The 11253-nt window shown below is 41.5% G+C and overlaps 1 protein-coding gene across 1 annotated transcript; it reads right to left on the reverse strand.

Annotated features, from left to right (window-relative positions):
• Positions 1–1652: 1652 nt before the first annotated feature.
• wnt7ab (wingless-type MMTV integration site family, member 7Ab) lies at positions 1653–8579 on the reverse strand. The gene is made up of 4 exons (XM_076277337.1): positions 8281–8579; positions 7431–7657; positions 4733–5004; positions 1653–3186 (listed from the first exon to the last, which is right to left on the reverse strand). The coding sequence occupies exons 1-4, from the start codon at positions 8349–8351 to the stop codon at positions 2704–2706; spliced, it is 1053 nt and encodes a 350-aa protein (XP_076133452.1). The 5' UTR covers positions 8352–8579; the 3' UTR covers positions 1653–2703.
• Between the last annotated feature and the right edge of the window lie 2674 nt (positions 8580–11253).

Raw genomic sequence — 11253 nt, forward strand, 5'->3', positions numbered from 1 at the left:
GGTGGGACTAAAATATTGTTTATTTCCGTCCTGAAGTGAGACACACATAAGCACTAGGAAAATATCTCTTTCCATCTAGGCTGTCTGCCCCAAAGGCATTATCTGTCACCATAAAGCTTTGAACCAACAGGCTAGTGAGCCTCAGGCCACCCCTTGCCTGAGGACAGTCTTGATCTAAGCCCAGAACACTGAATGCACTTACACAGTCTCTAACAGTACAACAATAGGATATGTAAAATGACCTTAAGAAAGATATCTGTGAGTGCGGCCAGTTAAAATGAGTCTTTTAATAAAGGAGTCAATGTGTTTGAATGGGTGATCCACATCAGTTGTTCAGAAGAGTCATTTGTGGTGAGAGCAGTCATTCTTTTTTACTCTCCAGCCTTTTCAAACAGCAGATAATACAACATGTGTTGTCAAGAGTCCCCTAGTTTAAAATTAACCCCATCTTTTGGAGCCTGGCTCTTTGCCCTGTTGGGAACGCCTTTCTTTTAAAAGAAGTTTGGATGGAGGGATGTTGGCACTGCTAAAAATCTGCTGCGTCATGCTCTGAGATCTCTCACTTCTTCAACGACTTGTGAACGGCATTCTTTTCCTATTCCTAGTCTACAGTAAGGGACTGTGCACACAGCACCCAAATTGTTCTTTTTTCGGCATAGTTAACATTTTGCTGATGGGTAGCCTGGCTCCTCTGGGCCACTGGCTGACATTTTTCTCGCTCACTGTAGAGTTGTTGTAGCAACTAGTGTCCCTGGAGTTGAATGAGGCAGATGTCAAGGCAATCTATCACCGCACACCTCCCCAACTAACCCCCCCCACCCCCCCCCCCCCACCCCACCACCACCACCATCACCACCATCCCCACCCCCACATCCCCAGCCCAGCCTAGCTTGAGCAAGTCATCACCGTGACACCCTCCGAAACAGAACTCATCAATTACATCAACACCCCACCATTACAGGCGCAAACCCCTCCCCTGGCTTTTATTCCTCGCCTCTCAGGCTGCAAGATCTCCCCAAAGTGCCCTGCAATTAGGCACTGCCAAATCCTGACTCCAGCCACTGTCTTCATCACGCTCGTTGCTCCAAATGGACGATGACTGGTTTGGTTTTGCTTGCGGTTCACTTTAGGGTAGTCATGTCTTCATGTTCACTTTGTTGCCAGGTATTTATTTTTCTTTCTTCGTGATTTAAGGGGTTGAAGAGTTTTAACAAGCCAGAGACATAGCAGACACACCTTTGTTGCATGCACAATTTTTTTTGCCCGCAGGCACTCCACGCAAGACCTTGCTTCTCTAGTCTCAAACATGGTTCCAAAAAGAGCAGAAATACCATTAAAGCTGACGGCAGACAAAACAATCACACTCTGCAGAGTCATTCCATTTAAAATGTGAACTTCTTATCATCTGGTAACTGATCCCTGTATCTGTACAACTTGGGTTAAACATAACATTACTAGCTTGGGGCAAAATAGAATCATTTCGTTTTCAACTTGTTGCCATTGAGAAACCCTGATGTTTAGTTTAGTGTATTTTGAGCTAGATTTAGCCACACTAGGTTTACAACTATTGGTAAAAAATGAGAAAGTGTGTATCAATGATGAATCAATGATAAATCAAATCAACTGCAAACATTTCTTAGACCAAGCAGAAGTAGGTTTATCAGTACCAGCATTTAATGTCACCCTTAATTTTGGCTGCAACAGTAAAGAGAGAGAAAACTCAGTAACAGTAGTGTTATGAGACACAAAGTAGTAAAGTATAAATAAAACATTCATATAAAAATATTCTTTCACAAAATATACTCTCAACTAACATTTTCAAATGAAAAACAATGTGTCTGAGTTTGTCCACTACGCCCAGTTTGATAAATCAAGTCGTCATATTGACAACCAGTAACCAGTGGTTCTAAATTATAGCATATGCAAGACTCCCATACTAGCAGCAACAGAAGGAGAAAATCTATGAGCGAAAGTCCTTGATGGAGTCAACTGGCCAAACAGGCCAGTATGGTTCAGTAGCATATTATCAGTTCCAGTGTTTCTCTATGACTGTATGCAATAATGTATGTCTATTCAAACATAGCTCATTTCATAGAAAAAGAAATCAGTAGTTTCCTTGTTAAATAAATTAATTATCATTTGAGTGTCTACATCAAGAGTTAAATAGTCCCATCACTGCTATATTCCATTGCAACTGTTTCCACTGAGTGATTCTCCCATCAAAGTACTTATAAACATTACGACTATAGACAACTGTACATGCATATATCAATGGTAGTCTGTCCATCTGTCCAGCAGTCAGTGCCCATTGAGACAGCCCCAATGCAATTCACCAGGAGCTACAACCAAACTGACAACATGTGGACCCCATGGCTGTGCCATTTCCATGGGGTATAACATATGCACAGGGGTGTAGCCTGAGGGCTGTATGTTCCAGCTTTCAGATCCAGACTTCCTCCAATGTAACACATATCTCTCAATGTACTGTTTTTTGAAAACAAACAAAAAAATTGTGTGGGGTCGACAAATATCTATTTCCAGACGTTCCAGACGTGTGCAATTGGAATTTTAAAAGAATCGCCAAACGTCTTCCATCCAGAAATGTATGCCTCCCTTCAAAACAAAAACCTGCCCACAGGCCAGATAAAATGCTTACCATGCACGCGGTAAGAGTGGGGATCTGAGAGAAGAAAGACGCCTTGTTCATTTGCACGTGTACACCTCTGTCCTCTCGCTGCAGGTGTTGCACTTGACGTAGCAGCACCAGAGGAACTTGCAGTTGCACTGCCAGACGCGTGAGTACTGGTGCGTGTTGTAGCCGCGGCCACAGCACATCAGGTCGCACCCACTCGTGTGGTGCTGCAGCGTCTTGTTGCAGATGCGGCCCTGCGTTCCCACACTGCCCGTCAGAGGGTCCGGCTCACAGTAGTTGGGCGACTTCTCGATGTACACGAGGTCGCTGTCCATGGGCTTGCGATAGGACTGGGGCTTTTTGATCTTGAGGAACGTGGGCCGCTTGTTGCGGCTGGCTTTGACCGGCTCCACATGCAGGGCCTGTGAGTACTTGTCCTTTAGCGTGTAGCCCAGCTCGCGGAACTTGGGCAGTGTAGTCCAGCAGGTTTTGGTGGTGCATGACCCAGACACCCCGTGACACTTGCATTCTAGACGCATGTTTCTTTCAAGAACCTGGGGGAGGAAACAATTTGGGCTATTAAATGTGTGTGTCATCAAAGCCTGAATTACAGGCTTTTTAATCCATATTGCCTAAAAAAAAACATTTAATTGATTTATATTTCAGCTGAATTATACAACAAGGAAAACAGCTTCCATGAAATCTACTGGGTAGAACTGCGTGTATGAAATAGGCTTGATGTGGAAAATTATGCTCTGACACACTGGTTCCCCTCCTTGACAGTATCCTTGACTGAACTTGTTGCATCTTGTATTTAGCCTCGCTTGATGTAAATTAATCTCCTGATCCTTGCCAATTACTTTGATTTGCATGTTTAAAAGAGGGAGGGAGGGAGGGGAGGGGAGGGGAGGGTATCCCTACAGAGAACTCTTTTAGAAAAGAGAATAGGAATCAAACAGATACGAGAACAGAGTGAGCCTCTCCGTACAGTGGGATCCCCAGAAGGCAATGGAGGCAGGTTGGCCAGATAAGGCACTGTTGAATGAGACCGGACAAAAACCCTGAAGTGAAACGATCACGCAGTGTCTGAGAGTGGGCTGCACTGAGGGCTGTTCTGAAATGAGTCACTGTTCTGTGGTAGTAGGGTTGGGGTGAGGTCAGGTGGGATGATTCACCCCTCATTAAACAAACCTGAATGAATGTCTCACAGTGTTTTGCACTCGTTCAACACACTACATGGTACTGTGCATTAGATAGAAAACACTTGTTGGAGATGAATTATTGCTTGCACTGAAACATCATCACTTTGTGATGATACAATACTAACATCCATCGGTTTGAGGATGATCAATGCCTCTCATAAATGATCTGTATTGAGGCTATGTTGATCAATGTTGAAATTGATCAAATATATGTATAGAATTGTCAAACTGCCCATAATGCCCCATACCAAAGAACAAATGAAGGTGTTTTGTGTATCAACGTTTCACAGCCAGTTTGTCTGTGTGTGCCTGACAAAGTATTTTTGTAATTATTTCTAGGTAATGATGCGCTTAAACATCACAATTGATTATTCTAGTGAGGAAGTATAACTGTAACACAAACTGTAGTTTCAAGACATAAAAACTACATTACCTAATGCTTTCAGACAGTCCTCTCGTTTTTTGGCTCAGAGACTGTGGTTGGTAATTGAAGACGGACACTTCAACTTCTTTCTCCCTGAAAGCCTGGAGTCCCTCTTTTCACTGGCCGTTTACCGGTGCCCTCAGTGGCCAAGGCCTTGGCAAGCGCTGCAGGCTCCCGAGCATGACAATCACTATGCCAGGGCCTCCGCCACTAAGCCGTACACTAATCCATCCTGGCTATTAAAAGACAATTCCTCCCCACTTTTTCTTCTTCTTTTTCTTTTGATTGGAGTCAAGACTTTGGGGTGGTTCACATCAATCAACCACAACATGCCTTTGTGTTTTGTCTTAGTTTGGAAACTAATGTTCCCTAATAAGTTCTTTCATTCATGTCTTTTGAGACCTTCATAGTAAAAAATAAATGAAACTGCATGAGAAATTAAGATATTTTATTTTATTTTCCTGCTGAACGTACCTTGCGTCCCACCTCGTTGTTGTGCAAATTCATGAGCGTGCGGGCATTTTGCTTGATCTCCCGGGCATCGATGAACACCTTGGAGAAGCCGATGCCGTAGCGGACATCTGCTGAGCAGCCGCCCCACTTCCACCCATCGCCACGGCCGTAGAATCCCTGCTTCTCCTTATCGCAGCTGCAGTCGCTCAGGTTGCCCTGGGTACAGGCTGCTGTGATGGCATGGGCCACCCCTGCTGCTATGATGGCATAGGTGAAGGCAGCCTCTTTACTTCCTGAAACAGAGCGCCCGAGTCAGTACTGTAGACATCAAACTGGATTATGGATTACTCATGTAGTTCTGTGGTCAATACAGACACTAAGAATTGCAGTAGGATACATCATAATCATGACTCACACTTCCAGTATCACAGTGATTATATGGTATGTAGCAGCCTGTGTCGTAATATCAAGAACCAATGTGTGTTTAATGGTATTTAATATTGTCCATGTCAACCATTACGAACTGGCCAATCAATAGATACATGGCCGGAGATAAAGCTGTATGAATGAGGAGACTGTTGAGGAGGGAGAGTTATTGATCAGTTCAGTGACTGGTACATTCTGTGTACTCATTCTGCCAAGTCAAGTCCACCCATCTTGATGCGGAAGTTATCTCTTGCTTACTCCTACAAATCAATTATTTGCCCACCCTCCTTGGTTTGAGTCAACTGCAAGGAAGACCTACAAAGGCTATTTGGATTGAACTGACAATAATTTGTTAACGTTTATCTGATTGTCGTCACCTAAGGAGCATTCACTTTCTGCCATCTCTTGGGTATGCTCCACATAGATCTTTGTATCTGTGACTTCTCCAGTGTTGGAGTTTCAAAGACATTAATATTGTAGCAAAATGGAGGTTGTATCTGCAGAAGTGGAACAAAGTGGAAAGCTAACATGCAGATCCAGGAAAAAAGACTTACTTCAGGCGCAGGACCGAAGAAAAAATCAAAAGAGAAAACATAACCATCAGCACTTGACTGGCATTTGTGGAAGACGACTGAGGTTGAATCACTGTGAACCACTTTCATTTCATAATAAAATAGTTTGAGAACCGACTGAAAACTGCATTTTCTCTGCAAAAGTAACAAAGCCAAACATATTTGGGCTTCATGTACAGTTTGTACTGTATACTCCACAGCTCTGCTGCCATTCCTTATGCATGATACATGAGAACTGTGCTTGTCAAGCTGGAAATGTTAAAGGTTTATTTCTGTGTTGTATTGGCTAGAGCAGAGAAATAGAACTCTTGATAAATTCGCACATGCTCAAACAGTGAACAACCATTTACTTGAAAGTTAATTTCATCATTTCAGCCTTTCATAATCATATTGTTACATCTCACCTAGCCAAGGATCTTGATCTCGGCCTAAGTCGCCTATAAATCATGAATTGAAATCAAATATGTAAATGTACCTAACTGTGACGCTACATAGGAAGCTACATAAAGGGAGATTCTTGTAGGCCTACAGGTTTGTTCATTGGATATGTGTCAGGTGGATGCCTGATGGCCACCCAGCTCACTGCCTGACACCTTTAACCCAGCTGTCATTTGCATGAACAACATGCATGGAGATGTGCATGGAGATGTGTCCAATACTGTCTTCCCCTCTGTCATCTTCTAATGATCTGTAACTTATACTCGTGGGAAGAACCAATATTCGGGCACTAAAAGCCTCAGAAGGGGTTAGAGAGATAAGCAAGAAAATAACAAAGGTCCCTCATGAGACTAGCCTCAATAGATGGGAGTTCTTTCACGCTGCTTGTTTTTGATACCGTACCTCGGGCCAACAGAGGGTACTCTCACTTTTAGCGCACTGTTCGCACAGTCCTTTGAGAACGACACTGTTCCACCTGTCTTACAAAGCGCATTGAATCGAGCAGGAAGTTAAGATACCCCGTCGCGTAAAACCAAAAAAAGTTCCGGAATCAAAGGCCTGCTTTTAAAACCCTTGTGTTGTGAAATGTGACTTTAGGGAGTTCTAAAAGTTGTTTTCTGTTTCTCTCTCTCTCTCTCTCTCTCCTTTCTTTCAGGCTTAGTATTCATCTGCAGCTAAAGTCACCCATAAAGTTCAGGACTATAGATGAAATGCCTTTTGAGGTCGGTTGGCTGTTAGGTCACCGCCACACTACCCAGGTCCATTTTTCACATGACCTGAGACTTATGGGGAAACAAACAACATAATGCCGTTTTCTTCTAGACGCACACTGCACAGACTGACTGACAGCTCAAATATGATTGGGGTGGTCAAATAGCAGATATCACTGGACTGGATCCGGCCTTCACCTGAGCCAGAGACGGATCAGTCACACAGCCGGCTGCGATCCAAGTAGCCTTCTCTTTTGTACACGTCTGCGCGTGCTTTCATGACCCCAGGTATTAAACAAGTGCTCATCTCATCCAGCAGATATCTAAGGCATGTAGGTAGGAAGCTTAAACGCTCGGAGCGTTTCACTCTCTGAAGCGTAGAGCTTTACAGTGCGCCAAGTCTCCAAAAAGACACGTAGAGACTGATTGACAACGTAGACAAAGACGTTCAACATTTAGCGTTGTATGTTAATGCCATTGTATGCCATTGCACATTTAATAAACTTTGGTTGTTATATCACCATTTTGATCAGCGTACATGTTTTAGACAAGGTTAAAAGGGTGTTAACATACCCACTTTCAATTCTTTCCCGAAGGCGGTTCTCTCTCCCAGCGCAGAACAATTCCAGCGTCCGTTTCTGAATTGGTACTGACATTCGTTTATTCCCATCTGAATTCCTTCTCCAATGATAATAATGGCATCGGGTCGACTTTGGCAGATGATCCGCTGTCGAGGCGCCAAACCGGGAATCTTGTTACATATTATGCTTGCTCCCAGGGCCACGACAGAGGAGAAGCCACTGTGATAGATCAAGATAAGATCATATCAGTGACAGTGACAACATTTTACCCCAGTGAAACCTTTTCTAATAAAACGCAGATTTGGCTTGGTTAATGTAGGCTATATGCATGCGTGAATGGCGAGTAGCCTATCTGAGAAAGTCCTGAATATTCAAGAATAAGTTTACAGGCCAATGAAATATATTAGGAATGCTTACATGTAAGGTAGTAGGTCATGTGTTAATTAATATGCGTAAATTCGGACAGATCTATTGACAATGGACATTTTCCGGTAGCAATTTCATACACAACTTGTCCTCCAGTGCAATTACAACGATTGCAGCTCACCTGGTAGACATGACTGGGGTAGTATGATATGTCTTGGATTGTTTTGGTTACAGTAGTAACTTTTACAAACTATTCATGTCGTAGGGACAATTACCTACATTTTAGATGGATATTCTCTGTATAAACTTCAGCAGTATAGCCTTCAAAGTTGCAGTTACACTTTAGCCTACTCTTTCGTTTCCTGTCACCGGAGTTCGGGACTGGTAACAAAGTTAATAATAAACTATGTTTAAAATTTCTAAAGGATCGAAAATTTCATTAATTTAAAGATGAAAGATTAAAGATAACCACTCACCCAATTTTCAAGTAAATAATTCCAAGACACAGAAATACACGGAATATCCAGCGTCGCGTTTTTCTGCACATGATTATCCTCGGTTTTACGCGTGCGAAATATAGCGCGACTTTTTTTCAGCTAAGTAAGATCATTGTCCAAGCAATGCCCGATCAGTAGTGTAGGAATCCATAAAACGCTTTGTAGTTCCCATATAAACGACTTCTGTTGTATCCTTGATCCTGTCCTGCGTCTTAAGTCTGCTTACGCGTCTGGCTTCATTTCGAGAGTGCACAGGTACGAGTGGAGATGGGCTTAGATTGCTGTGCGGCGCAAACTTCTTGGACTACCCGGAGATCTATATAAGCTACCTCACTGACTGGGGCGTGTTTTGGGAGAAAAAAGCGCTATGATTTCGCTGCCGTGATTTCACGTGTTCATTAATAGTGGGGAATGGCGCAGGGGTGCCCTACAGTTTACCTGCAGCAACAGAGGTTTTTGCCTGATATGTACACCTATTGCACACCTTGACATGATGTGCTTCTCACCATCAGGGAACCCTCAATCACGGTCCCTGATGATGGTGAAAATGGTCTAATTAGTCTATAGCTACCCTCGTCCTTCACTGGGACAAAATAGGAATGAAAGTGTATTCTGTCATTAGCCTCAGGTCGATACCCCTGCACAGGCTACTACATTTAAAAAAAAGACAATATTTGAAGGAACAAACTGTCAATATATATCATATTAAACAATATATATTAATATAAATAGTTTGAATACAATTTTATTTACACCATTGTCTTGTACCCTCTCTTTACACATAGCCTAAAAACATTTTGTCCTATTCAGAAAGTTGGATAATTATGTCTTAGGTTAATTACTGGATTTTACTTGATAATTCAGGTTTGTCCCTCCAAGAGTTCTGTATAAATAAATAAATAATAAAAAGGGCCTTTACACTTTACAACAGCGCCATCTCCTGAGCATTTTTCTAACTTGTATGTGTGATGCTCATAGTCTGCTGGCAAGATATTTTAAATTGGGTAGACCAGTGTTTTTCTACCTTTTTTGTGCCACGGCACACTTTTGACACTTAAAATGTCCCACGGCACACTAACATCCTGTGTGAAGAAAAAATAAACATACCATAGCCTAAAATTTCAAATAATACACAGATATGGCCTTATTATGGCTTCTATGCAAGACCTGCTCAATTAAACAAGCGCCCTCTGTTTCATTTGTAGGTTACTATATCTAATTTAATTGTTTTTATGAACTGGACATGTGATGATTCTGTGAATACTGGATATGGGGCCCCCGTTGTACAATGCCTGCATACCACAAATAGTGCAATCATACAATCAATGAGAGCATGTGGTTATAAATTCTTTGATGCAACAGTTGCTTTTCTGGACCAGTGAGTGACATTTTGGTAATTTTCTGTGGCACACCTGATGATCTTTTACGGCACACTAGTGTGCCCCGGCACAGTGGTTGAAAAACACTGGGGTAGACCATGGCGAACATGCAAAAATGACTACTGTTTTTGTCGTTGTTGTTGTTGTTGTGACTGATGGTGTATTAACAATAGCATGGCAGACTAGGCCTACAAAAAATCTATAGTACTGCCTAATGACCAAATTAAGATTTAAGAAACGAATTTATGTTAATCAATATGAGGTTGGGGTTTCACGCTTTCTTTTTCATTTAATCCAGTCCAGTCCAGTGCAAAACAGTGCAGTAATCTTACAACACAGAGGAGGACTACAATAGAGGCCAGGCTAATTAAGCAGAATCTACATAGGTCTACATAGGTCTCCTATTTCAAGACAATATTGGACATAATATTGGCATAATATTGTTGCAATATTGTCGCTAAAAAATTGAACATAACATTGTCATAATATTGTTGCAACATTGTTGCAAAAGTTTGTCACAATATTGTTGTAAATGTTTGTCACAGCACTGTCAGTGTTGCCATAAAATTGTCACAAAAGTTTGTTGTAACATTGTCATAAAAATAGTGTACCATAATATTGTCACAAGAATGTCCAAACGTGTGATGCAAAATGTTGCACAAGTTTGTCGCATCATTGTTGCAACATTGTCGCAAAGGTTTGTTGAAAATAATGTTGTAGAAGAAGTATGCCATAGTATTACAACATTGTAGCATAATATTGCAACACACTGCGTTTGTCGCAATATTGTGCCATAATATTGTCACAAAAGTTTGTTGCAACATTGTCATAAAAGTTTGTTACAACATTGTCATAACAGAAGTGTGCCATAAGTGTCGGTGTGTCTCAACATTATCTCAAAAGTTTGTCTCAACATTGTTAAAAAAGTTTCTCGCAATATTGTCGTAAATGTTTGTCACAGCATTGTCAGTGTTTCCATAAAATTGTCTCGAAAGCTTGTCATAACGTTGTCGAAAAAGAAGTGTGCCATAATATTGACACCACATTGTCACAAAATGTTGTCACAACAATGTCACAAAAGTTTGTCACAACATTGTTGGGGGCGCTGTGGCGCAAATGACTACAGCACACCACATTTGGGTCCCGGGTTCAAGTGTGCAATAACATTGTTGGAACACTGTCACAAAAGTCTGTTGCAACCTTGTCATAAAAGAACTGAGTCATAATATTGTCGCAACATTTTTGTCACCTTGATGCAATGGAAAACGAAATGAAATAAATTAAATTGTCACAAAATTGTCAGAACATTGCCATAAAGGTTTGTTGCAACAGTGTCACAAAAGTTTGTCGCAACATTATCACAACATTTTTTTTTTATTTGATGCAACCTTGTAGCAAAGGTTTTTCACAATCACTGTTAAAAAGCTTCATGTAACACTAAAAGTGTGCCATTGTCATTATTGAAGTGTTGCCATAATATTGTTGTAGCCTATCTGCTTTAGAGAATCGAATATTTTCAAATTAGCTTTGTTTACAATTTTTTCCTGCTTACTGTATGATTCCATATATTTCA

Source organism: Alosa pseudoharengus, unplaced genomic scaffold, assembly GCF_046254945.1.
Source record: "Alosa pseudoharengus isolate Yale_2024_CS ecotype anadromous, Long Island Sound unplaced genomic scaffold, YU_APseudo_1.1 YU_APseudo_1.1_scf_9, whole genome shotgun sequence".
Taxonomy (NCBI): domain Eukaryota; kingdom Metazoa; phylum Chordata; class Actinopteri; order Clupeiformes; family Clupeidae; genus Alosa; species Alosa pseudoharengus.